General features: G+C 64.0%; 1 protein-coding gene across 2 annotated transcripts in view; it reads right to left on the bottom strand.

The window, feature by feature from the left end:
* Nucleotides 1-1,679: 1,679 nt before the first annotated feature.
* EFTUD2 (elongation factor Tu GTP binding domain containing 2) overlaps nt 1,680-26,878 on the bottom strand; it is a 34,017-nt gene continuing 8,818 nt past the window's right edge. The window contains exons 3-27 of one of the 2 annotated variants that reach the window (XM_029075039.2): nt 25,214-25,292; nt 23,644-23,719; nt 21,249-21,314; nt 20,805-20,840; nt 19,025-19,115; nt 18,427-18,509; nt 17,708-17,874; nt 15,185-15,309; nt 14,836-14,899; nt 13,800-13,890; nt 11,228-11,363; nt 10,967-11,094; nt 9,615-9,808; nt 8,805-8,916; nt 8,288-8,428; nt 6,960-7,061; nt 6,105-6,187; nt 5,078-5,164; nt 4,784-4,910; nt 4,566-4,653; nt 4,271-4,389; nt 3,978-4,072; nt 3,555-3,708; nt 2,726-2,833; nt 1,680-2,094 (exon numbers count right to left, since the gene is read on the bottom strand). In XM_029075039.2, the coding sequence (XP_028930872.1) occupies nt 1,999-2,094; nt 2,726-2,833; nt 3,555-3,708; nt 3,978-4,072; nt 4,271-4,389; nt 4,566-4,653; nt 4,784-4,910; nt 5,078-5,164; nt 6,105-6,187; nt 6,960-7,061; nt 8,288-8,428; nt 8,805-8,916; nt 9,615-9,808; nt 10,967-11,094; nt 11,228-11,363; nt 13,800-13,890; nt 14,836-14,899; nt 15,185-15,309; nt 17,708-17,874; nt 18,427-18,509; nt 19,025-19,115; nt 20,805-20,840; nt 21,249-21,314; nt 23,644-23,719; nt 25,214-25,292 (2,648 nt within the window). In that variant the 3' untranslated portion in view covers nt 1,680-1,998. The remainder of the gene's footprint in view (nt 2,095-2,725; nt 2,834-3,554; nt 3,709-3,977; nt 4,073-4,270; nt 4,390-4,565; nt 4,654-4,783; nt 4,911-5,077; nt 5,165-6,104; nt 6,188-6,959; nt 7,062-8,287; nt 8,429-8,804; nt 8,917-9,614; nt 9,809-10,966; nt 11,095-11,227; nt 11,364-13,799; nt 13,891-14,835; nt 14,900-15,184; nt 15,310-17,707; nt 17,875-18,426; nt 18,510-19,024; nt 19,116-20,804; nt 20,841-21,248; nt 21,315-23,643; nt 23,720-25,213; nt 25,293-26,878) is intronic. The other variant, XM_029075037.1, reaches the window with a different exon arrangement.

The following is a 26,878-nucleotide window of genomic DNA, read 5'->3' on the forward strand; positions in this document are numbered from 1 at the left end:
GGCGGTAAATAAACAATAATAAGCCGCCAATTCGAGGCTACGGCCCCGAGTCAAAAGCCCAGATACAAGGGGAGACCCTGCGGGGGGCTGGGAGTCGGGGGGTGCGGGTGTAGACTGACTGGCTGGGAAACCAAGGACCCCGGCAGCCTCCGCCGCCGGCCCCGGCCCGAGCCTCTCTCAGGAGAGGAGGCCGCTTGTCTTTCCCAGGGTCGGGCCCGGCAGCTGGGGTCCCTTAAGGCAGAGGAATCACAGCTTGGGGGGGGGTCAGGGAAGGGGGTGGGCGTTTAGGTCCCCTGGGGCCCAGGTCAGCCGGAAGCCGGCCCCGCGGGACGAGGTCGGGCAGCTGGATAAACACGGCAAGGAAGAAGAAAGGAAGAGCGCCTGGGGACAAGGCTAGAAAATCTCGGTCGTCCTCGCCGGGGGCCCCCGCTGCCCTGCGGCACAAGGAGCTTCCTTTCTCTCGGCCAGCGGGGCCAGGAAAGCTGGCACCTCCTACCCTGGAAGCAGCACGGCCTAGGGGATAGGGCCCGGGAGTCAGGTCACCGCTTCTGATCTCGGCTCCGCCACTTGCCTGCTGTGTGACCGTGGGCACGTCACTTCGCTTCCCGGCACCCTGACTGGGCACCTCCTACCGGGGCGAGCCTCAGCCCCCTAACCGGGAACCACGTCCCCCAGCCCGGGCCGATAAGGGCCACGGGCAGGTGAGGGCGTCTGTCCGAGAGCCCGCCGGGGTCCGGGGAGCGCCCGCTGCCCCGCCACTGATGAGCGGGGGGCCCCCGGACACTTTGCGCCAAGGGTTCGGGGAGGCCGCGCGAAGCCCCGTAGGTAGGATTCTCTGCCTGGGGGACGGGGCAGCGTCGGGGTTCCCCTCTACGCCGAAACCCAGCCGCTCCCGTCTCCGAGCGGGCAGAAGGCGCAGGGCGGCCGCGGACGCTCTGGGGTCAGCGGGGAAACTGAGGCAGCAGGGCCGTCGGACCTGGAGCCGACCGTCCCGGTCGCTTCCTCCTCCAGGTGGTGGTGGGGGGACGGGACCCGGAGAGGCGGGGCCGTCTCCCCAGGGGTGGTGTATACGTGTACGGGGAGTACCCCGAGAGACCTCCGGCCACCGGCAGGAAAAATCGGGGAGGGCAGGAGACGGGGGGGTCCATACTCGGCTCAGTGCGTGCCCCAACGTCCCTAATTCAGCGAGGTGAATAGGAGGCCCGACTCCTGGGCCAGTCTGTGCCCAGCACTGGGAGAGGGCAGGGGGCAGGTGGTTCCACCCCGAGGCCAGAGGCCCTGACCGCGCCCCCCCCCCCCCCCGTCACCTCCGGAGTCCTGCTGGCATCGGGCACGTTCCGCCGAGGCAGGGAGCCGGAGGGGTCTGGGGGCACCGAGGTTCACACGGGGACCCGGCGGGGCTCGAGGGGAGGGGTGGCCCCCGGCCCGTCGACCGGTCTGGCCAGCCCCGCTCTGCGCCCATCCCACACCCCTCCGGACGGTCTCCTTGGCCGGGGGGACTCCAGAGAGGGCCGGGTGGGACCACGGGGGAACGGGGCCAGGGTCGGGGGTCGGCGGAGCGCACGGGAGGCTGAATTCAGGGCCAAGCTCGGGGCGGGGCTGAACAGAGCCAGGAGCCCGGAGCCGGGCCGAGAGACCACGGGCTTGGCGGGAGGAGAAGGACCAGAGGGGTCGGCCGGTTCGGAAGATTCTGTTCATTTACAGACGACAAACAGCTCCAACGTGTAAAAGATGCAAAATGACAGCGAATGGCGAGGACCCAGCCCTCTAAGATCAGGTACTCCGCCTCCGGCCGCGCTCCCCTCCCTGCCAGGCCCCCCAAACCCCGCCCCTCGGCCCCCCGGGAAGGGAGGCAGAGGATGCAGAGCCCGAGGGCCCCGGCCGTCCTCCGGGGGATCACCGTCCAGAAGAGCCCGCGGCGGAGACGGGGGTCGGGGGGCCGGGGGAGACCGCCCGACCCAGCCGGCTCGGGCGGCGGGGGCCGGGGGGAGGCCCCGCTCACATGGGGTAGTTGAGAACCACGTCTTGCTTGGCGAGTTCCAGCAACATGGGGTCGTCGAAAAACTTGCTGATGCTCACGTCCTCGCTCAGGCCCTGCGAGGGAGGGAGGGAGGGAGGGGAGGAGGGAGAGAGAGGGGGTGAGAGCCAAGGAGAGGCCTGAAGGGCAAGCGGGGGAGGGGGGGCTGCGTGGCAAATGGGGCCGTGACCAGGGGCGGGTGCTGGCCATCCTCCTGGACCTCGTGCTGGAGGTCAGGAAACGCGGTGGGCAGCTCCCGGGGCGCCCCCCCCCCCCCCCAATCGACGTAATAATAATAATAACCGTTAACTACGGGCATTTGTTAAGCGCTTACTACGTGCCGGGCACCGTACTAAACGCACGGGTGGAGACGGGCGAATCGGGTCAGACGCCGTCCCCGTCCCGCGTGGGGTTCACGGTCTCAATCCCCGTTTTCAAGACGAGGTAACCGAGGCCCAGAGAAGTGCAACGACTCGCCCGAGGTCACGCGGCAGCCAAGCGGCAGAGCTGGGACGAGAACCCGTGACCTCCCGACTCCCGGTCTCACGCTCTAACCACGGAGCTCCCACAGTTCGGCGCTCCCCGGTGGCCTCGGGTTCTAGGAGGCCGGGCCGCCGTCGGTCCTGCCCTCGTCCACCGGCTTGGGAGGGCAAGGGCGGCCCTGGGCGGCGAAGGGCCGGGGGGTCGGGGTGGTAGGGGTCGGCATACCTTCCTGCGCCGCGTTTTGATCATGAATTCCCGGGCCAGGTGAGGGGCGGGCTGCGGCTCCAGGGGACGGATGACGATGCTCTTGTCCAGGGGGTCTCCGGGGACGATCTGTAAGGCGGAGAGGCCGAGGATGGATCGGGGAATAATAATAACGTCGGTATTTGTTAAGCGCTTACTACATGCAGAGCACTGTTCTAAGCGCCGGGGGAGATACAGGGTCATCAGGTCGCCCCACGTGAAGCACCCGGTTTTAAAATCCTCGTTTTACAGATGAGGTCACCGAGGCAAGTCACCCAGCTGACAAGCGGCAGATCTGGGATTCGAACCCACGACCCCGGACTCCCAAGCCCGGGCTCTTTCCACCGAGCCACAGGGTGGGGAGCCCACCCCGGGGGCGAGGGGGCCACCGGCGGCACCCTTCAGGCCACAGTGAAGTCAGAACGCGCCGCGCCCTCGGGCGGCTCCACCTGCCACATAATCCACCGCGTTTATTGAGCGCTTACTATGTGCGGGGCACTGTACTGAGCGCTTGGGAGAGTACGAGAGAAGTAGCAGACACATCCCCTGCCCGAGGGGATCCCGGAAAGCCCGGCCTGCTCCGCCCAGACCACCAGGAAGATGCCACCTGGGTTCCGGGACCTAAACCCATCCCCTAGACACACTGTGGGCGGGGAATGTGTCACGTCCTCTCCCCAACGCTTAGCACGGTGCTCTGCCCCCAGTAAGCGCTCGGTAAATACGACCGAATGAATGAGCGGGTGGGTTTGGGCGGAGTCCCAGTCCCGGGGGACGGGGAAGCGACCCCTCCTCACCCCAGGCCACCACATACCTGCCAGTGGTGGAAGACGGAGAGGGAGAAGGCCTGGCCCTGCGTGTGGGTGCGGAGGTCCGTCTCGAAGCCGAAGGAGTCGATGGCCGGGATGAAGGCTTTGATGGTGTAGAGCGGCGAGCCCGGGATGGGGGCGTCCTGAGTCACGTGACCCCTGGCGCGGCCGAACGCGCCCGGGCAATGAGCCCCACGCCCGGGCAGAGACACGGGCGCGGCCGCCTTCCCACCCCCACTCTCCAGCCCCAGCCCCTCTCGACCGGCGCTGCCACCGAGGAAGACGGTTCGGTCCACCCTGAACCGAAGGGAGGAGGGCGGCCGCGGCGCCGACGGCCGACTCCCCGGCGGCCCGGCCGGAACCCGGGCCCCGCCCTCCGCGGCCCCGGCACGCCTGACCCGGGGCCGCCCGCCCCGGGGGCTGCTCACCTGCGCCGGGCCAGCACCGTGTAGACGGCCGAGACGCAGTCCGCAGGGGCCTGTACCTCCACGAAGTAGTAGGGCTCCATCAGGCGGGGGGTGGCCTGTGGAGGGGGCAAGGGATGGAAGTGGGAGGGGAGAAAGTCCCGAGCCTGGGAAGGGGGAACCCGGAAGGGGAGGGTTGGGCCGGGGAGGGCCGGGGGATCCCGGGCCTCCGGGAGAGGGAGGACGGGAGAGGGAGGGACCGGGCCGAAGGACGGCGGTCCGGATTCTTCCCGTCGGTCATCCCCGCCGCTCCTTACCATGAGGAAGGCGGAGTAGACGACTCTGCGGGCGGTGGGGATGATCTGGCCCCCGCCCCGGTGAAGCGGCTCCTGGGCGATCACCGCGTCCAGGATCTTGAACTTCACGTTGCGGATCACTGCGGGGAGGGACGCGGCGTCTGCCGAGGGGACGGCGGGGGGGGGGGGGGGGGGCCTGGGGCGACGGCGGCGGCCACGCGGGGCCGCCCCCGAGGGAAGCGGCGAGGCCGGCCGGAGGCCCCCGCCCTCCGCCCGCGGAGGGACCGGGCCGGGAGGGGGCAGGCGGCAAACTCACGCTCGTCGCAGAGGGGACCCTCCCGGGTCCCCCACTGGAATCCCTGCACGATGCTGTCCTTCACCGAACCCAGCAGGGCCTTGTCCACCTGCGGAGGACACGGGGCCCCTTCAGCGGCCGCCCGGGGGGCGCGGGGCGGAGGTGGGGACCCGGCCCAGGGCGGGGCGAGGGGGAGCCTGATCCGGAGGCCCGCCGGACCTCCGGGCCGGCGCGCCTACCTCCGAGGGCAGCGTGTCGTCCACCAGGATGTTGGGGCCGGTGGCGTCGGGGCCGAAGGCCCAGATGGACCGGGCGGCCAGCAGATCCCAGTCGTACTTGGTCTGGAAGAACTCGCCCAGCTTCTTCCTGGTGGACGGAGGGCCGGGGCGACGGGTCGGCCGGGCGACTCCGGCGGCACCCGCCGCGCCCTGCTGCCCGGCCGGGCCCCGTTCCCGCTCCTCTCCCCTCTCCCTCCGCCCCTCCCACCTCAGCCCCAGGAGCAGGCTCCAACGCCAACCGGAGCGGAGCCTCACCTGTTCCACGTGATCTGCACCACCTCGTTCTCAATGTCCTCGGCCAGGCCCTTCTCCAGGGGTTCGGCAATCATGGTGATCTTATTCCTGGCCGGGGAGGAGATGGGTTAGGAGGGGGAAGGGTGTGGGGGTGTGGTCCGAGGTCAGGGACCCCCTTCCCCCCACCCCCACCTAGGTGAAAGGGGAGGAAGGAAACCTTATCCATATCCACTAAGCCACGTGGAAAGACCGGTCCTGGGAATCAGAGGTTGCGGGTTCTAATCCCACCCCTGCCCCTTGGCAGCTGTGTGACTGTGGGCAAGTCACATAACAACAACATCGATAACGACGGTATCCGTTAAGAGCGCATCACGTGCCGATCGCCGTTTTAAGCGCCGGGGCAGATACCGGGTCATCAGGTCGTCCCAGGTGGGGCTCCCGGTCGTCGCCCCCATTTTCCAGATGAGGTCACTGAGGCACAAAGAAGTGACCTGCCCAAAGCCGCACAGCTGGCAAGCGGCGGGGCCGGGATTAGAACCCATGACCTCTGACTCCCAAGCCCGGGCTGCCCTGTGCCTCGGTCACCTCGTCCGTAAAACGGGGAGGAAAAAGGCGGCGAGCCCCTCGTGGGACAGCCCGAAGCTATCCCAGTGCTTAGCACCTAGTAAGCGCTTAACAAAAACCATCATTATTACCCCAGAGAACCTCCCAGGCGGGGAGAGTGGCCGCCGCCACCGTCCCCGGGCTCACGGGGCCTTTCCGGAACCCGGTTCCGACGGGCCCCTCTCGGAACACCACGGGGGAGGAGAGAGCGGGGAGAGGAAGAAGAAGGGGGCGGTGGGGAGTCTCGGGGGACGGTCATCGGACGCCCAGGATACAGCGCTCGGGTGGCCGGGGGATACCGACGGGGAGGGAGCTGGGGCAGGGACCCAGGAATTCCCACACCCAGTCCGAAGCCTGAGCCCCTTTCCCCTCAGCGGAGGGGGTGCGCGCCCGCCTGGGGGCACGGAGGGCGGGTGGGGGGTGGCGGCGAGATGCCCTGGCTTACTTCTTGTTGGGCGTCTCAGCGAAACACTTGAGGGACGACGTCTCCACCACCGTCTCGCAGAACGTGACGACCGGGTCGGCCACCTGAGTGGGAGAAACAGAGGGGCGCGGGGGGATGGGAGGCCTCCCAGGTGGTCGGTCCGGTGCCCTGCACACAGTAAGCGCTCAGTAGGTACGGCTTGCCTGCCTCCCCCGGCCACGACGCTCGGGGCTGCCGGCGGCCTCAGGGACCGTTCTCCCTCCCAGAGACACAAGGAGACCAGAGGGATCCCGCTCCAGGAGAGAGACACACGGGGCCCCGGGCAGGGAATGTGCCTCCCGACTATGTCGTGTTGTACTTATTCCCCCCAGTGCTCGGCACCCAGTAAGCAACCGATAAATACCACCGAAGGATCAATAATAATAACTGCGGTATTTGCTAAGTGCTTAACGTGTGCCAGGCACCGTACTAAGCGCCGGGGCGGACGCGAGCAAACTGGATGGGACCCGGTCCCTGTCCCATGTGGGGCTCCCGGTCTCGAGTCCCATTTTACAGATGCGGGGAGTGAGGCCCAGAGAAGTGAAATGACTTTCCCAAGGGCACAGCGCAGACAGATGGCGGCGCTGGGATGAGAAGCCATGACCCTCTGACTCTCAGGCCCGTGGTCCATCCACTACGCCATTTTGCTGCTCTGACCGATCCAGAGTCCACAGCTAAACGCCTCTGAAATCACGACCCCCCCCCACCGAGCCTGTCCGTGGAGAAAAATCCGTCTCCTCCATTGGGATCCGGAGTCTTTCGTGTCGATCCGTTGACGCGGGGAGTCTCAGGGGTGGGGAGAAGCCAGCGATTTATTTCATTTATTCTATTCCTCACCTTGATGTCAATCTCCGAGTACATCTTCCGCAAGTCATGCATTACACAGTCCAGGTACAGCTCACCGGTGCCCAAGATCACGTGCTCCCCAGACTCCTCCACCTGAAACGCATAAACGTGGCTGAATGAAACGGGCAAATAATAATGATGATGGTACTTGTTAAGCGCTTACTACGTGCCAAGCACTGAGGTGGATACAATAATAACCATGGCATCTGTTAAGCGCTTACTAGGCGCCCGGCACCGTTCCAAGCGCTGGGGCGGATACAAGATCATCGGGTTGTCGCACGTGGGGCTCACAGTCTGAACTCCCATTTTCACCCATGAGGTGATTGAGGCACAGAGAGGTTAAGTGGCTTGCCCAAGGTCACCCAAGCGGACAAGTGGCGGGGGTGGGATTAGAACCCACGACCTCTGACTCTCAAGCCCGGGCTCTTCGCACTGAGCCACGCCGCTTCCCTAACGGCACGCCGTTCGCTCATTCATTCGTTCCATCGTATTTACTGAGCGCCTCATGGGTGCACGGCACTGTATTAAGTATCTGGGAGAGTACGACGATAAACGGACGCATCCGCTGCCCACAACGAGCTTCCAGTCTAGAGGGAGTGTCAGACACTCAGAGGAAAAGATACGTTACAGATATGGACATAAGTGTATATATTTTTATTGCCCTATTCATTTTGTTAATGAGGTGTCCATCCCCTTGATTCTATTTATCGTGATTACGTTGTCTGGTTTTTGTCCGTCTGTCTCTCCCGATTAGATCGTAAGCCCGTCAGTAGGCAGGGCCCTATCTGTTGCCAACTAGTCCATTCCAAGCGCTTAGTCCGGCGCTCTGCACATAGGAAGCGCTCAGTAAATACCACTGAATGAATCAAGTGCTGTGGGGTTGGAAGGAGGGGGAGATGAGGAAAGCGGGCGAGGCAGGGGGATGCAGAAGGGAGTGGCAGAAAAGGAAAGGGGGGCTTGGAGGAGATGGGTCTTCAGGAAGGCGTGGAAGAGGGGGGGAGAGTCACCGTCTGTGGGATATGAGGAGGGAGGGCGTTCCGGGCCGGGGCAGGACGTGGGCGAGGGGCCGGGGGCGAGATAGACGAGATCAAGGTCCGCTGAGAAGGTTAGGATTAGAGGAGCAAAGCGGGCGGGCCGGGCCGGAGCAGGAGAGTGGCGAGGTGAGGCGGGAGCTCACTCCGAGCTCAAAACGCCCCCATCCTCAGCCAAACTGATTCCCCCCTTGAGCGAGGGATGTCACCAAAGTCCAGCGGCTCCCCGAAAGAGCAGCCGGTGAGGGGCGGGATTTCTTTCTGGGGGCGAGGGGGGACGGCACCCACCTTGGTCGTGAGCGACGGGTAGCTCTTGTTGACCTTCCGCAGGCCGTCCAACATCTTGGGCAGCTCCGAGGGGTTGACGGGCTCCACGGCTATCTTGATGACCGACGTGGTGTTGAACTTCAAGGGGCGGAAAATCTGAGCCTGCAGGTGGAAGCCGACGAGGTGAGGCCGCCCCCGGGTCCGACGGGGTCACGGCGGGGGCGGGGGCGGGAACCTGCCGAGTGGACGGTGCCTGTATCCCTTGTCCCCGACCCACCACCCCACGGGGTCAGAGGCGGCACGGGACGGGGAGCTGAGGGGACCCCCGTCCACCGCCCCCTGCCCAAACGGCCTCTGCAGTCGGCACTGTCGGGCGCGGGAACGGGCCTTGGAGACCAGAAAAGGCAGGGGTCAGGGTCCAGGCCTGGGCGGCATACGGGCCCCGGGTCGGTTCCGGGGACCCGGCCCCGCCGCCTGCCCTCCGGGGCCCCTCCGGGCCCCCTCCGGGCCGGGCCGGGCTAGCGCCGGGGCGGCTGACCTCCTCGTTGCCCCGGGGCTCCGTGATGGTCGCCGTCTTCACGATGGGCTGGTCCACCCCCTCGATGAGCACCCAGTTGCCGGCTGGGACCCGGTTGACCTCGATGTGATACCTGGAAGGGTGATCCCACAAAGCCAGCTTGTAGGTCCCCCCAGGTCCCCATTTCACACCTTCATCCCTCATCCCCGGGAAGCTTGGCGGTGGAACGGGGATATTTGGACCTGGGGGCTCTGGAACCCGCCCCCCCCCGCCCCCCCACCTGGCACAACTCCTCCAAGAGGCCTTCCCTGCCCAAACCCTCCTTTCTTCTTCTCCCACTCCCTTCCGCGTCACCGACCTGCTCCCTTTATTCATCCCCCGCTCCCAGCCCCCCACCGCTTACATATACATCTGTCCTTTGTTTATTTCTACCGATGTCCGTCTCCCCTTCTAGACCGTAAGCTCGTCGCGGGCAGGGAATACGTCCCGTTTATTGTCATATCGTACTCTCCCGAGCGCTTAGTACAGCGCTAATAATCGTAGGATTTGGTAAGTGCTTCTCCGTGCCAGGCATCGTACTAAGCACCGGGGTGGGTACAAGCAGACCCGTCCCCGTCCCACACGAGCCTCACACCTCAAACCCCACTTTACAGGAGGTGACCGAGGCACAGAAAGGTGAAGCGACTCGGCCCAGGTCGCGCGGCAGACCGGGGCTGGGCCGGGATCAGAACCCAGGCACCGGGCTGTCCCGGGAAAGGCCGGCGAGAGGGAGGGCGGAAGCTCGGCGCTAGCACCCCGGCCCTCCCGAGGGTCTCCTCCCGCCCGGCCCACCTGGCCACGGAGATCCACAGGCGTCCGACGGTGCAGATCTGGGAGTCCTCTTCGTCCTCCAGGGTGTAGTTCTCTCCGAGCACCTTGACGGGCTGCCCGGCGTGGATGGTCCCGCTCAGCACCCGGCCGAAGGCGTGGAACTGCACGCCGTCGTCCGTGCTGTACATCTTGGTCGTGTGGCACATCAGGGGGCCCTGCGGGGGCAGACCGGGCTCGGCTCACCCACGCTGCCCCTGCCCCGCGAGGCGGGCGGCGGCGCTCTGGACCGGGGGCATCCTCTTCATCTCCATCTCTTTTGGGGAGCCCCTCGTGGGCGGGGAGCCCGCCGCTTACTTTGTATCTTCCCAACGGCCCAGTGCTGTTCCACGGTACTTGTTCAGCGCTTACTACGCATCCCACACCCTTCTAAGCACCGCGATAACTACGGGTTAATCGGGTCGGACACGGTCCCTGTCCCGCTTGGGGCTCCGGGCCTTGGGTATTTGAATCCCCATTCGACAGTTGGGGAAACCGAAGCACGGCAGTTAAGCGGCACGCCCAAGGTCACACAGAAAGCAGTTGGCGGAGCCGGGATTAGAACCCAGGTCCTCTGACTCCCAAGCCAGGGCTCTTTCCACTAGGCCACACTGCTTCTCGGGGTACTCAGTCGGTGCTCAATAAATACCGTTCCTCCTCCCGCCGCTAAGGCGGCTGTCACCACCCCTCTCCTTGAAGAAGTCAATAATAATAACAATGATGACGTTGGTATCTGTTAAGCGCTTACTATGTGCCGAGCACTGTTCTAAGCGCTGGGGGAGATGCCAGGTAATCAGGTCGTCCCACGTGAGGCTCACAGTCTCAAACCCCATCTTACAGATGAGGTCACTGAGGCCCACAGAAGTGAACTGACTCGCCCACCGTCGCCCAGCTGCCAAGGGGCAGAGCCGGGATTAGAACCCATAACCTCTGACGCCCCACGCCCATGCTCTTTCCCACTAAGCCACGCTGCTCCTTCGTTAAGCGCCTACTCTGTGGCAGGCACTGTATTAAACGCTGGGTGGATGCAAGCAGGTTGGGCTGGCCACAGTCCACGTCCCATGTGGGGCTCACAGTCCTCATCCCCATTTTATGGAGGAGGTAACCGAGGCCCAGAGAAGTGAAGTGGCTTGCCCAAGGCCCCCCGGCAGCCAAGCGGCAGAGCCGGGATCAGAACCCACATCCTTCTGACTCCCGGGCCCGGGTTCTAGTCACGGGGCCCCGCTGTCCCTCCGGCCTTCCCGCCCCCAATCCGAAGAGGAGACAACCGAGGCGGAGAGGATAACGCTAGGCGGGCAGGGGAGGGCGTCCCGGGGCCGCGGGCCGAGCGTCCTCACATCGGGGTCGCACTCGCTCATGGCCTCCCCCAGGTCCGAGTCGATGCCGCCGGTGTAGGTGTGCTCGATTTTCGACTTGGCGCCGGCCTTGGGGGAGGGGATATGCCGCACGCACATGTCCACGAAGCCTGCGGCCAGAGAAGAACAACAGAGGACAAAAAAGAAGGGGGATGACGGAGTCCCGCCACGGCGGGGAGGGAGGTCCCCCCCCGACCCCGCGCCGAGCTCCGGGGATGGGCGGCGGGCGAGAGCGGCACTGACCCGTGAACTCCCCGAAGAACTTCTTGCAGACGAGCCTGAGGAGCGGGCGGATGTTCAGCTTCAGCTCCTCTTTGGTCAGGTGGATGCCGAGCTCATCCAGGGTCCGCGGGAGGCTGGTGTCCACGTCGCCCACCACCTGGACGGGACCGGGGGGCCCGCGGGGGTCGAGGGCGGGGGGAGAGGGAGCGGGCTCTGGCTTTATTTAATGTCCGCACCGACGCCCGTCTCCCCCTCGGCACCTCGCGGGCGCGGCATCCGTTTGTTGTACCGTACTCTCCCAGGAGCCGAGTACGGCGCTCTGCACACGGTAAGCGCTCGATGAATACCAACGAACGAATAAGGGGACAGGGTGGGGAGGCCTGAAGCGAAGGGGATCAGCAGGGAGGGCGGTCGGGGAGGCCACTGGCTCCGGGAAGACCTCCCAGATTCATGGTCCTTTCTCCCGTCTGAGACTCCAGACCGTGGCCCTCGTCCCATCGGTCCACTCTGATTATTTTTAATGATAATAATCAATCATCACCGTATCCGTTAAGCGCTTACTATACGCCAGGCGCTGTAAAGCAAGTCGGGTCGAACACGGTCCCTGTCCCACACGGGGCTCACGGTCTCAACCCCCCTTGGACAGACGAGGTAACTGAGGCCCAGAGAAGTGAAGGGACCGGTCCGAGGTCGCGCGGCGGCCGAGCCGGGATCGGAACCCGTGACCTTTTGACTCCCGGGCTCGGAAGCTGGCATCTCTGGCCACCGCGTGTTGGTCTGGGCTGTCTCCCCCCCCCCCCCCCGTTAGATTTGGGGCTTCCCTTCGAGCGGGGACTGTGCCCATTTATCGACATAAATATTCTGTTGCCGACCTGTCCATGCCAAGCGCTTAGTACGGTACTCTGCACGTGGTAAGCGCTCAGTAGATACTAACGGATGAACGAACAGATGGCTCTGTTCCCCGGGGCGCTCAACGAAGCCTCCTGGACAGTCCCCCGTTGGGCTACGGGCTTGGCACCGGCGGGCCTCGCCGCCTGCAGCCCCCACGAGCCACTCGACGGGTTTTCTTGACTGCCTGTGGGGGTGAGCGGGGCGAAGCCCCGAACCCCAAGAACCGGCCCGGGGCCTTGCCCCTCGGGGGACACCCTGCTGCCGAGGAGAGGCAGCCGCGATTGGCCAGAATAAAAATGATAAAGGCGGCATTTGTTAAGCGCTTACTAAGTGCCAGGCACTGTTCTGAGCGCTGGGGTAGATATAAGGTGATGGGGTCGTCCCCCGTGGGGCTCCCAGTCTTCATCCCCCTTTCGCAGATGGGGGAACTGAGGCACCCGAGAAGCGAAGCGACTCGCTCGAAGCTGACGAGCGGCGGAGCCGGGATTAGAATCCGCGACCCCCGACTCCCAGGCCCTTGGTCTTTCCACCGAGCCACGCTGCTTCTCCATCTTAGAAGGGACCCGCTCGATCTGGCTCAGCGGGGCCTGTGTTCGAGGGTCAGGGCTTTCGGGGGGTCCGTCTGGAGCTGGGAGGCCCGAGCTGTAGGGGGCAACTGTCCCTCAATTCCTCCCGGGGCCTTGCTGCCGTGGGATGATAATACCGTTGGCATTTATCAAGCGCTTACTACGTGCGGAGCACTGTTCTAAGCGCTGGGGTGGACACAAGGGGAATCAGGTCGCCCCACGTGGGGCTCCCAGTCTTCACCCCCATTTTACAGACGAGGTCACTGAGGCAGCGAGAAGTGAAGCGACTCGCCCGCAGTCACCCAGCTGACGAGTGGCAGAGCCGGGATTCGAACTCACGACCCCGGACTCCAAAGCCCGTGCTCTTTCCACTGAGCCACGCTGCTGTGGGGATGACTTGGGGGCCTGTGTTCAAACCGACTTGCTCCAGCGCTTACCACAGTGCCCGGCACATAGTAAGCGCTCAACAAATACCATATTAGCAATAATAATAATAATAATAATAATAATACGAGAGACCGAGGGCCGGCAGTAGCCCCCTCTGGTGTCTGGAGAGGAGCGCTGACATTCTGGGGAAGTTACTGCTGTTATTATTATTATTATTTTTACGGGACCCGTTAAGCACTTATTAGGTGTAAGACGCTGTACTGAGTGCCGGGGTGAGTCCACGCAAATCGGGTTGGACCCGGACCCGGTCCCACACGGGGTTCAGGATCTTAATCCCCGCGTTACAGATGAGGGAACTGAGGCCCAGAGAAGCTCAGCGACTCGCCCGAGGTCACGCAGCAGGCAAGTGGCGGAGCCGGGATTAGAATCCGGGACCTTCGGACTCCTGTTCATTCAACTGTATTTACTGGGCGTTACCGTATGCGGAGCGCTGCGCCGAGCGCTTAATTTAGAGTCCAGACCCGGGCTCCACCCGCTAGGCCGCGCCGCTTCTCGGCTGCCAAACCGGCCCCCCTCCACGGCTCCGGGACGCCTCTGCCCGTCTCCCAAGGCCTCTCATTCGCTCGGTAGTGTTTACTGAGCGCTTCCCATGTGCAGAGCGCCGTACTGAGCGCTTGGAACGGACAATTGGCCAACGGAACTGCGGGCCCCGCCACGGGTGGGCGGGCCGGGGGGGCTCGAACACCCACCTGGGCCAAGATCTTGTAGAGCGGCTCCAAGACGAACTCCACGAAGCTGCGCTGGGAGCTGCTGGTAGGGGCTTTTTTGGTGAACTTACGCCTGCCGGGGGAGGGGGAGGAGGAGGAGGAGGAGGAGGAAGAGAACCCGGTGAGACTTCAAAGACGGCAGGCTATAAACTCCACCTCTAGACTGAGCTCGTTGGGGGCGGCCAACGTATCTGCTTATTGCTACCCTGTACTCTTCCCCAGCGCTCGGGACGGCGCTCTGCGCACCGTGAGCGCTCGATAAATACGACCGAATGAGATCACTGACCGCTTCCCCCGCCAGCTAGGGGTGACGTTGGCCAACAGGGTTCCGGGCCTGAGAAGGCTCCTGACCGGGATCACTTACTTGGGTCTATACTTCGCTCTGCTGCCCGGATCATCCTTCGACAGAAACGCTCCGGGCCCGTCACCCCCCTCCTCAAAAACCTCCGGCCGTCGCCTGTCGGCCTCCGCCCGGAACAAGAACTCCTCACTCTCGGCTTCCCAGCGGTCCACCCCCTCGCCCCCTCCTACCTCTCCTCCCTTCTCTCTTTCTCCCGCACGCTCCGCTCCTCCGCCGCCCGCCTCCTCCTCGCCGTCCCCCGTTCTCGCCCGTCGTCGACCCCCGGCCCGCGTCCTCCCTCCTCGCCTCCGCCGGACTCCCTCTCTTCCCCTCTTCCGAGCCCTCCCGAGAGCTCGCCTCCTCCGGGAGGCCTTCCCACACCGAACCCTCTCCTTCCCTACCCCCAACCCCTCCCCACAGCACTTGCACCTATTTGTATATATTATCACTCTATCTTAATAACGATGCGCCCGTATCTCTGATTCCATTTATCTATTTTAATGGAATCGATGCCTACTTGTCTGCTTTAGCTGTCCGTCTCCTCCTTTTAGACCGTGACCGTCGGGCAGGGCTTGTCTCTACCAGCGGCCGAATTGTACATCCCAGGCGCTTGCGAGCACAGTGCTCCGCCCACAGCGAGCGCCCGATGAAATCGACGGAATGGACGAACGGACTTACGTTTTTGGGTTGAAGTAGATATCGCCCCAGAGCCGCTTGGCGAACTCCTGGTAATTGATGTCCCCTGGAAGACGGACGGAGGTCAGAGACCCTCCCGGCCCCCTCGGCCACGGAAGCCGTCTGGCCCGGCCCCACCGCGGCCGGCTTCCCGGTGAACATCCCGCAGTGGGGCGTCAACGGGCGACCTCCGGGCTCCCCACGGCCGCGGGTTTCGACGCCAGTGGGCCCGGACGGCCAAATCCCCCCCCCCCGCCCCGGCGCCCGTGCTTCCGCGCGATGCTCGGGGCCTCGGTCTCCCCACAGGTAGAGCGGGGGCGGAGCGTGATAAACGGCGCCGGGAAGTGCTGACCGAAGGTATCGGCGTAGATCTTGGCGAAGGAGCCCAGCGTGAAGCAGATGCTGTACTGGGAGCTGGAGAAGCAGACGTTGCCCAGGAGGGGTGACAGGACCAGGTTCTCGTCCGTCGAGTACATGCTGCAACCCGGAGAGCGTGACGATAAGGGGCGTGACGGGGCTACCTGTTAAGCGCTCGCTAGGGGCGGAGCACCGTTCTAAGCGCTGGGGGAGATACACGATCGTCAGGTCGGACACATTCCCCGCCCCACGCCGGGCTGGCGATCTAAGGGAGAAGGTGGGAGCGGGGAACGTGTCTGTCTGTTGTTGTACTGTCCTCTCCCTAGTGCCTCGCCCACGGAAAGCGCTCGATAAATCATAACGTTGGTATTGGTTAAGCGCTTACTATGGGCCGAGCACCGTTCTAAGCGCCGGGGGGATCCGAGGTCATCAGGGTGTCTCACGTGGGGCTCAAGGCCTTTACCCCCGTTTTAATAACGATGTTGGTATCTGTTAAGCGCTTACTGTGTGCAGAGCACCGTTCTAAGCGCTGGGGGGGGAGACACGGGGTAATCGGGTCGTCCCACGTGGGGCTCCCAGTCTTCACCCCCATTTTCCAGATGAGGTCACTGAGGCCCAGAGAAGTGAAGCGACTCGCCCACAGTCACCCAGCTGACGAGTGGCCGGGCCGGGAGTCGAACCCACGACCTCTGACTCCGAAGCCCGGGCTCTTTCCGCTGAGCCACGCCGCTTCCCTGCAGATGAGGTAACTGAGGCCCAGAGAAGCCAAGTGACTTGCCCAAGGTCACCGGGCTGACAAGCGGCGGAGCCGGGATCGGAACCCACGACCTCCGACTCCCAAGCCCGGGCTCTTTCCGCTGAGCCACGCCGCTTCTGAACCAGCAGGTACGGAATCTCCATCTTACAGATGAGGGAGCTGTGAGACAGAGAAGCCGAGTGACCTGGCCACGGTCAGACAGCGGGCACGTGGCGGAGCCGGGATCAGAACCCGGGTCCTCTGACCCCCCCCCCCCCCGCCCCCCGAGCTCCGTCCTCTCTCCGCCGGGCCGCGCCGCTCCCCGGACGGCCGCGGGGACCGGGGCGGGGCGGGCTACGAGGGCCCTTGGGGCCCGGCCAGGGGACGGGGCGGAGGCGGCCGGCCCCGGGGGGCCCCCTCCCCTGACTGCAGCCCGGGATCGTCAGCCCCGAGTCGATGCCGGCGTTTCAGATTCCGGCCCGTCTTCGAGGACGCTGAGCCGGGCACCTGCCCTCCCGCGCGGCTCAGGGGAGAGAGCCCGGGCTTGGGAGTCGGAGGTCCCGGGTCCGACTCCCGGCTCCGCCACTCGTCACCTGCGGGACCGCGGGCGAGTCACTTCGCTCCCCTGGGCCTCAGTTCCCTCATCTGGAAAACGGAGGTAAAGACCGTGAGCCCCATGTGGAACACCCTGATGACCCTGTATCTACCCCACGCTCAGAACAGCGCTCGGCGCATAGGAAGCGCTTAACAAATACCGACATCGTCATCATTATGAATGTCGCCCTCCCGGCGGCCACCGCTCAACTCCCGTAGTCTCCCCCCCGTCCCCAGGTTCAAGCAGTCGGCTTCCCCTCGCTGCCGCGCTCCCGGGGTCTGGGTCTCCTGCCCCGTGGCACGGCGGGGTCGGGGGGGGCCGCTGGGGGGGGGCGGGGAACCTTCCGCGGACACACGTCTGTCCCAAAGCGGCACGGCCTAGCGGCTAGAGCTGGGGCCCGGGAGTCAGCAGGACCCAGGTTCTAATCTCGGCTCCGCCGCTCGTCTGCCGGGTGACCTCGAGCGGGTCGCTTCTCGTCTCTGGGCCTCAGTTCCCTCGTCTGTAATATGGGGAGACTGTGAGCCCTCCGTGGGACGGGGACTGCGTCCAACTCAATCATCTTATAATAACAACCACAACAGTAACGCTCTCTGTTAAGCACTACGTACTAAGCGCCGGGGTGGGTACGAGCAAAGCGGGTGGGACACGGTCCCCGTCCCGCACGGGGCTCACGGTCCGGATCCCCGTTTTCCAGGTGAGGTCACTGAGGCCCAGAGAAGTGGAGCGACGCAGCCGGGGTCCCCCGGCAAAGTGGCGGAGCCGGGATCGGCACCCGTGACCTTCTGACTCCCGGGCCCGGGCTCTATCCGCTAGGTCAGAAAATAAATGAACGGTGGCATGGTTAAGCGCTCACTATGCGCAGAGCACCGTTCTAAGCGCTGGGGGAGATACAGGGTCATCAGGTCGGCCCACGGGCCTCATCCCCATTTTCCAGGTGAGGGAACTGAGGCCCAGAGAAGTGGCTTGCCCACAGTCACGCAGCTGACGAGTGGCAGAGCCGGGATTCGAACCCGTGACCTCGGACTCCCAAGCCCGGGTTCTTTCCCCCGAGTCACGCCTGCTGCTTGTATCTGTCCCGGCGCCCGGCACATAGTAAGTGCTTATCAAATACCGCAGTCGTCGCCAGCAGAATTTTGCACCCGGCCCGGGGGGGGACGGGGGGACGGGGGGACGGGACACCTCCGTACCCGATCAGGCCATTGACCTCGTCGACAATGTGACGCAGCTTGTAATAGGCGTCGGTGGGCGGAAGCTTCAGCTCGAGGATCAGCCGGTCGATCTTGTTGATGCACACGGTGACGGCCAGCCTCTCCTGCACCGCGTGCTTGATCAGCCGCTCCGTGTTCAGCATCACCTGGGCGGGGCGGCGCCACCCCGGGACGGGGGACGGGGGCGAAACACGCCGAGGCGGGCACCCGTGAGGCTCGGCCAAGGGGGGCAGGGCCGCGGGCCCGCCCCGGGGAGGTCCCGCGGCCGGCCGGGAGGGTCCGCCCAGGACGCGGGGAGTCCCGCCCCCCGCTGCGGGCCGCCTCGGCGGCGGCCAGAGGGCGAAGCGGCCTCCTCGCACCCGGCTCAGGGCGGCACTAATAAGAACGGCAGCCGTTAAGCGCTCGCCGCGTGCCAGGCGCTGCATTAAGCGCCGGGGTGGACACGAGCAAAGCGGGTTGGACACGGTCCCCGTCTCAGCGAGGGGGTCCCGGGCTCCGTCCCCATTTCGCAGATGAGGTCACCGAGGCCCAGAGAAGTGAAGTGACCCGCCCGAGGCCACACAGACGACCAGCGGCCGAGCCGGGATCAGAACCCAGGTCTTCCGGCCCCGACGGGATCCTCTCCCGGCTCGCGGAGAGCTGGGGGGCGCGAGGCGTAGGGAGGGGGCGCCCGGGCCTCGGGGGTCAAACGCGCTCACCCCCTCGGCCGCGTCGATGAAGAGCACCACCCCGTCCGAGATGCGCAGGCCGGCCGTCACCTCGTCGGAAAAGTTCACGTGCCCTAGAGATCGAACTCCACGTCAGCGCCGCTGGCGGGGCTCCGTCGCAAGGGCCCCGCCAGGTTGGCCGTGGGCACGGCCTGTGTCTACCGTCCTACCGTCCTCTCCCGAGCGCCCAGTCCGGTGCTCTGCACACAGTAAGCGCTCGATAAATACGCCCGAATGAACGAACGGAGAAGGGGCTCGGAGCCAGCGGGCGCCCGGAAGCAGGGAGGAGGTCGGCCCGAGACCGTAAGGTCGTCGCGGGCGGGGAATGCGTCAGTTCCAGCGTACTCCCCCGAGCGCTCAGCACGGGGCTCCGCACCAAGTTGGCGCCCAGCAGATACGATGGACTGACTGACCGGCTCCTCGGTTCGGAGCGGGTCGGCAGCGGGGGAGAGAGGAGCCGGCCCCCCGCCCCAGGCGCGGCCCTCGGGGGACCTCCCGGGCCCCGCCGGCGGGAAGATGTGAGCTCGGAGGGCAGGGAGCGTGGGACGGGACGCGGCCCCGCGGCGGAGGGCCCGCCGCCCAGACGCACCTGGAGTGTCCATGATGTTGAAGAGGTAAGACTTGCCCTTGGTGTCCGGCAGGACGACGGTCACGGGGGTGCTTTTGATGCCGACCCCCCTCTGGAAGGACGGAGAAAGCCGTCGGGGGCCCTGACCGTCTCGGGAAGGATTCGCGTACCCCGCTCGCCCGACGGGGGAATGAGTCCGGGACCCCGGGGGCTTCCGAGGGTCAAGGGGGGGGGGGGGGCGACACCACCGGATCCGATGACTAAAAAACTGAATTTCAGTCCCGATGGAACTAATAATATGAACCTTCATATGACGCAAAAACTCCTCACTTACGGCTTCAGAGCCGTCCATCCCCTCGTCCCCTCCTACCTCTCCTCCCTTCTGTCTCTCCACCGCCCAGCCCGCACGCTCCGCTCCTCCGCCGCCCGCCTCCTCGCCGTCCCCCTTTCCCGCCCGGCCCGCCGTCGACCCCCGGCCCGCGTCCCCCCGCCGTCCCGGAACGCCCTCCCTCCTCGCCTCCGCCAAACTCGTTCTCTTCCCCTCCTCCGAGCCCTACCGAGAGCTCACCTCCTCCGGGAGGCCTTCCCACACTGAGCCCTTTTCCTCCGCTTCTCCTCCCCTCCCCATCTCCCCACTCCCTCCCTCCGCTCTACCCCCTTCCCCACCCCACATCACTTGTGTCTGTTTGTACATACTTTAAATTCTATTAATTTTATTAATGACGTGCATCTATCTGTAATTCTATCTATTTTGATGCCGTTGATGCCTGCCCTCCCCCTTCTAGACTGTGTTGGGTAGGGATGTCTCTGTTGCCGAACTGTACTTTCCAAGCGCTTAGGACGGTGCTCTGCACACAGTAAGCGCTCAATAAATACGATAAAATGAATGAATGAATGGTTCAGCTTCTTTTCCTAATCCCTCTCTTCCACTCCTACTCTGGGAAAACCATTATAATAATAATTATTAGGGCATCCGTTAAGCGCTTATGATGCGCGCCAGGCACCGTGCCGAGCGCTGGGGCGGGGCGGCAAGGCGCGGCGCTTAAGGCACGGGCCTGGAAGTCAGAAAGCCGTGGGTTCTAATCCCGGCTCTGCCACTTGGCTTGCTGTGTGACCTCGGGCAGGTGACTTGACTCCTCTGTGCCTCAGTTCCCTCACCTGTGAAATGGGGAGTGAGCCCGTGAGTCCCACGAGGGACAGGGACCGTGTCCAACCCAATCTGCTTATCTTCGCCCCAGCGCTTAGTACGGTGCCCGGCACAAAGTCAGCGCCTAACGAATACCATAAGTATCATTACATGAGCAAATCCGGGTGGACGCAGTCCGTGACCCACGCAGGGTTCACACTGTCAATCCCCGTTTTACAAGTGAGGTCACCGAGGCCCAGAGGAGCCATCTGCCGAGATAAAGCGGGCAAGGGGCGGAGTCGGGATCAGAACTCGCCACCTTCCGACTCCGAGGCCCGTGCTTTATCGACTACGCCGTGCCCTTTCTCATTTTGGTCTGTCGCCCTGACTCGCTCCCTTTATTCATCCCCGCTCCGAGCCCCACACCGTAGCTCTCAGATTTCTTTATTTCTATTAACGCTCGTCTCCCCCTCTGGACCGGCAGCTGGCCGTGGGCGGGGAACGTGCCCGTTGATTGTTCTACTGTGCTCTCCCAAGCGCTTAGTACAGCGCTCTGCACACAGTAAGCGCTCAATGAACGGGACCGACTGACTGAGCCCGGCGGGGGTGGGCCCTCCCCGCCCACCTGCCCGCCCGGGGGGGGGGGGGCTCGGCCGCCGTCGGGGCCACGCTCACCTCTTGTTCGGTGAACAGGATGTCGGTGTAGCAGAGCTGCAGAGACGGAACCGCCGTGAGCGGCCGGATTCGGCCTCGTCCCCCGCCGCCGGTCAAGCCCGCTTAACCCCCGCGGCCCCATCCGGAGGCTGATCCGAGACCAGGCGTGGGCAATCGTCCGCTCCGAGGTCAACCCGTCCGGCGACGGCCAGAGACGGGGCCTGGTCTGGCAGCGGGCCAGGTGGCCGAGCCCGACGCCGACCCCCGGAGCGGCCGCGACCCCGGAAGCCCCCGGTCCCTCCCCCTTTGGGTTTTCCGATCCCGACGCAAGCCCCCCGCGGAGGAGCGGCGGAGGCCACGATCCCCGACCCGCGTCCTGCCGGTCTCGACCTTACGGGGGGACCGGGGCGGGCGGACGGAGCGGCGGAGACAGACCGAGGGTCTGCAGCGGCGACTCTGACTTACATCTTGGTCGTAGCGTTTCCTGATTTCCGGGTGGGTCTGCTCGATCAGGCAGTCCACGAAACAAGTCTGAGAGGGGGGAGAGAAAGCCGGATGCCGCGGCGGGGCCGAGACCCCACGCCCAAATTCTCTCGCCTCCCCCGAGGAGGCCGGGGGTGGGCGGTGGGGGACGAGAGGAGAGAGCAGGCAGGGAAAGAGAGAAGGGGCTAAACGAAAGCCCAGGGTGGATTTGAGAAGCGGCGTGGCTCGGCGGAAGGAGCCCGGGATGGGTTCGAATCCCGGCCCCGCCGCTTGTCAGCGGCGGGACCGTGGGCAAGTCACTTCACTTCTCTGGGCCTCGGTGACCTCATCTGGAAAACGGGGATCCAGACTGGGAGCCCCACGTGGGACCACCTGTTCACCTTGTATCCCCCCCCCCCGGCGCTCGGAACAGTGCTTTGCACACAGTAAGCGCTTCACGGATGCCATTATTATTATTATTATTTCCACGTTTAATACGGTGGGTTCTTTCCGAACCAGGGACCGAGGGGACGGGGGCGGCGAGAACGTAATAATAATAATAACGTTGGTATCTGTTAAGCGCTCACTACGTGCGGAGCGCCGTTCCAAGCGCTGGGGGAGATACAGGGTGCTCGGGCCGTCCCACGTGGGGCTCACAGGCTTCATCCCCGTTTTACAGATGAGGTCACCGAGGCGCAGAGAAGCGAAGGGACTTGCCCACCGTCACACAGCCGGCACAACCTCCGCTTTTCTTCCCCCTCTTAGGGGGGGTCAGGCAGGCTGGAATGTCAGCTCCGAGAGGGCAGGGGGATTGTCTACCAACTCCGCCGGATCCAACTCCCCTCAGCACTTAGTTAATAACAATAATAATAATGCTGGTATTCGTTAAGCGCTTACTCTGTGCCGAGCACCGTCCTAAGCGCTGGGGTAGACACAGGGGAATCAGGTCGTCCCACGTGGGGCTCACGGTCTTCACCCCCCATTTTACAGATGAGGGAACTGAGGCACCGAGAAGTGAAGTGACTCGCCCAAAGTCACACAGCTGACAAGTGGACTCGAACCCATGACCTCCGACTCCAAAGCCCGTGCTCTTTCCACGGAGCCATGCGTTCTGCACCTAGCCAGCGCTCTCTAAAGAGATGTCACAACTTCTCTGCGCCTCAGCGTGGCTCCGTGGAAAGAGCCCGGGCGTGGGGAGTCAGAGGTCACGGGTTCTAATCCCGGCTCCGCCCCTTGTCAGCTGGGTGACTGTGGGCCAGTCACTTCTCTGGGCCTCAGGGACCTCACCTGGAAAATGGGGATGAAGACCGGGAGCCTCACGTGGGACGCCCCGAGGACCCTGGATCTCCCCCAGCGCTTAGAACGGTGCTCCGCACGTAGTAAGCGCTTAACGAATACCAACATTATTATTATCTCTAAAATGAGGATTACGACCGTTAGCTCCACATGGGACACGGACAAACATGTCCCGATTGAATTTCATCTACTGCAGCGCTTAGGGCAGTGCTTGGCGCACACAGTAGGTGCTTAAATACGACTCCAAAAAAAAAAAAAAAAAAACCACACCAAAAAACGAATAATAGTAATAATAATGTTGGTATTTGTTAAGCACTTACTACGTGCAGAGCACCGTTCTAAGCGCTGGGGGAGATCCGGGGTCATCGGGCCGTCCCACGTGAGGCTCCCGGTCTTCATCCCCATTTTCCAGGTGAGGTCACTGAGGCCCAGAGAAGTGAAGTGACTCGCCCGCGGTCACACAGCCGACAAGGGGGCGGAGCCGGGATTCGAACCCATGACCTCTGACGCCCAAGCCCGGGCTCTTTCCACGCTGCTTCTCTATTGGAGGAAGGATGCAGAGAGGCAGCGTGGCTCAGTGGAAAGAGCACGGGCTTTGGAGTCAGGGCTCATGAGTTCGAATCCCAGCTCTGCCACTTGCCGGCTCTGTGACCGTGGGCGAGTCACTTCACTTCTCTGCGCCTCAGTTCCCTCATCTGGAAAATGGGGATGAAGACCGTGAGCCCCACGTGGGACGACCCGATTCCCCCGTGTCTCCCCCAGCGCTTAGGACGGTGCTCGGCACATAGTAAGCGCTTAACGAATACCAACATTATCATCATCATCATTATTATTGTACGGCGCTCGGTACGGTGCTCTGCACATAGTAAGCGCTCGACAAAGACCCTTGATGGTCGGAGACGAAGGTGGTCCCGCGAACCCCGTGCGCTCCCCGCTGCCCTCCTCTAAAGCGGAACCTGGTTGGGGCCGTGTGCTACACTGTATCCTCCCAGGCGGTTAGTACAGTGCTCTGCACAGAGTCGGCGCTCCATCAATCCGACCGACTGGCTCCGTCCCTCCTCGCCCCTCCCGGGCGTGGGGGGGTGGGCGTCAGGGTCCTCACCTTGCCGTGGTGGAGGTGTCCGCAGAGCGTCACGTTCCTGATCAGCTCCGAGTTGTCCATCAGATCGGCCAGGAAGCTGCGAGGGGACGAGGGGAGAGGGAGGGGACGGACCTCGGGGGGTGGCCCCCCGTAATCCCCGGCCCCCCCCCCCCCCCAACAAGCCCCCGGAGCCCAGCGAGACGCCCCAGGCGCACGCCACCGGGCACGGCTCGGGACCGTAGGCTCCCTGCGGGCCGGGGACGCGTCCCCCGATTCGGCACGGCGTTCTGCGCACGGCAAGCGCTCAGTAGATTAAGGGACGCGGCGGCTGAAGTAATAATAATGTTGGCGTTTGTAAAGCGCTTACTATGTGCCAGAGCGCTGTTCTAAGCGCTGGGGGAGATACGGGGTCATCAGGTCGGCCCACGTCAGGCTCACGGTCTTCGTCCCCATTTCACAGATGAGGTCACCGAGGCCCAGAGAGGTGACTTGCCCGCAGTCACACAGCTGGCGGGCCATGGGAACCAAAGGACCCGGGTTCTCATCCCTGCTCCGCCCCGCATCTGAAGCAGCGCGGCTCAGTGGAAAGAGCCTGGGCTTCGGAGTCAGAGGTCATGAGTTCGACCCGGCTCTGCCACTTGTCAGCTGCGGGACTGTGTCCGAGTCGCTTCACTTCTCTGTGCCTCGGTGACCTCATCTGTCAAATGGGGATTAACTGTGAGCCTCACGTGGGGCGACCCGATTCCCCTGTATCTCCCCCAGCGCTGAGAACGGTGCTCTGCACATAGTAAGCGCTTAACAAACACCGACATTATCACCATCTGCCGTGTGACCCTGCGCAAGTCACTTAATGGGCCTCAGTCACCTCATCTGTAAAATGGGGACTGAAGACTGTGAATCCCATGTGGGATGGACACCGTGTCCAACCTGATGAGCCTGTACTTACCCCGGCATTTAGCAGAGTGCCTGGCAGACGGTAAGTACTTTAATGATAATAATAATAACGTTGGTATCTGTTGAGCGCTCACTACGTGCGGAGCGCCGTTCCAAGCGCTGGGGGAGATACAGGGTGCTCGGGCCGTCCCACGTGGGGCTCACAGGCTTCATCCCCGTTTTACAGATGAGGTCACCGAGGCGCAGAGAGGCGAAGGGACTTGCCCACCGCCACACAGCTGACGGGCGGCGGAGCCGGCATTCGAACCCATGACCCCCCCCCCGACGCCCAAGCCCGGGCTCCTTCCCCTGAGCCACGCCGCTTCCTTAACGTGCGTCTGTTAATTCTGTTGCGAGGTACTCGTCCCAGCGCTTCACACGGTGCTCCGCCCGGAGTAAGGGCTCAATAAATGCCACTGATTTACAAGCCAGTCGGGTCGCACACAGTCGCCGTCCCACGGGCGGCTCACGGTCTTCCTCCCCATTTTACAGACGAGGCCACTGAGGCACCGGGAGAAGTGAAATGGCCTGCCCGAGGTCCCGCCGCCGACCCGGGCTCAGAAGCCAGGTCCTTCGGACTCCCAGGCCGGCGCTCCACCCGCCCACTGCACGACCCGGAGAAGACATATCGGAGCGGGCCCGGGGCCCGGCTACTCACTCCATCTCATACACCGTGGCTGGCAGGGTCTGCTCCATCAGGGAGAATTTCTTGGTCTTCACCGGCTTGATGATGGGCTCTAGAGAGAAAACCAAACACCCCGATCCCGTTCTCCTCCGCCGGCGCGCCCCAACGTATTTGTTAAGCGCTCACTACGCACGGAGCGCTGTCCTCAGCGGCGGGGTGGACCCGGGGTCATCGGGTCGGCCCACGTGAGGCTCCCGGTTCATCCCCCTTTCCCAGATGAGGTCCCCGAGGCCCAGAGGAGTGAAGCGGCTCGCCCGCGGTCCCACGGCTGACCAGCGGCGGAGCCGGGACTCGAACCCACGACCTCTGACCCCCCCCCCCAGCCCGGGCTCTTCCCACCGAGCCGCGCCGCTCCTCGCTGCCTTCCGCGAGGCACAGAGGACCCGCCTCGTTCGGCTCTCTCCATCCACTGCCCGACCGCGGCCCGGAGGTCCGCGTCAGTTCCGCGCGCGTCTCCTCTCAGACCGCTTGTCCGTCCCCGGGCCCGCCGACCGCAAGCCCTCGAGGGACGGGACCGTGTCTCCTCGCCGCGTTCTCCCGCGTGACCCGGGAATGACGATAAACTGTGGTATCTGCTAAGTGCCTACTGGCGGCTTACTGGGAGAGCCCGGGCTTGGGAGTCGGAGGGCGTGGGTTCCGATCCCGACTCTGCCGCCTGTCAGCTGTGTGACTCTGGGCAAGTCGCTTCATTCGATGGTATTTATCGAGCGCTTACTACGTGCGGAGCACCGGACCGAGCGCTTGGAACGGACAATTCGGCAACAGATAGAGACCGTCCCTGCCCAACGACGGGCTCGCGGTCTCATAACTGCTTCACGGAGGGCTTCGCCTCTCCGTGCCTCAGTGACCTCGTCTGTCAAATGGGGATGAAGACTGTGAGCCCCATGTGGGACAACCTGATAAGCCCACAACCGCCCCCGGTGCTCGGCACACACAGAGAAAGTGCTCACCAAATACCATCCCTATTACGTGCCAGGCACCGTACTAAGCGCTGGGGTGAATCCATCCCAGGCTGGGGAACGAGCCCGGCCTAGCGGACGGAGCCCGGGCTTGGGAGTCAAAGGACCTGGGTTCTAATCCCGGCTCCGCCACTCGTCGGCTGCGTGACCTGGGGCAGGGCGCTTCACCCCTGGGTGCCTCGGTGACCTCATCTGGAAAATGGGGGATGAAGACTGTGACTTCACTTCTCTGGGCCTCAGTGGCCTCATCTGTAAAATGAGGACTGAGACTGAGCGCCCCGGGGGGGGGACAGGGACCGTGTCCGACCCGATTGGCTTGGATCTACTCCAGCGCTCGGCACAGTGCTCAACACGTGGCAAGCGCTTCGCAAATACCGTTATCGCTATCGTTATTTTTACACCCGGGCCCCTCCCTCACGCCGCCCTACCGATTAGACCGTAAGCCCGTCAAACGGCAGGGACTATCTGTCGCCGACCTGTCCATTCCGAGCGCTCAGTCCAGTGCTCCGCGCGTAGGAAGCGCTCAATGAATACGAGCGAACGACTACCGAGGTCTGCCTTCCCCACGGGCCCGTGAGCCCCTGGCGGGCGAGGGACGCGCCGACCCTCTCCGCGATTACGTACTCCCCCAAGCGCTTAAGTCCAGCGCGGTGCGCACGGTGAGTGCTCGAGAAATCCC

This window comes from Ornithorhynchus anatinus, chromosome 11 (genome assembly GCF_004115215.2).
Source record: "Ornithorhynchus anatinus isolate Pmale09 chromosome 11, mOrnAna1.pri.v4, whole genome shotgun sequence".
In the NCBI taxonomy this organism is placed as follows: domain Eukaryota; kingdom Metazoa; phylum Chordata; class Mammalia; order Monotremata; family Ornithorhynchidae; genus Ornithorhynchus; species Ornithorhynchus anatinus.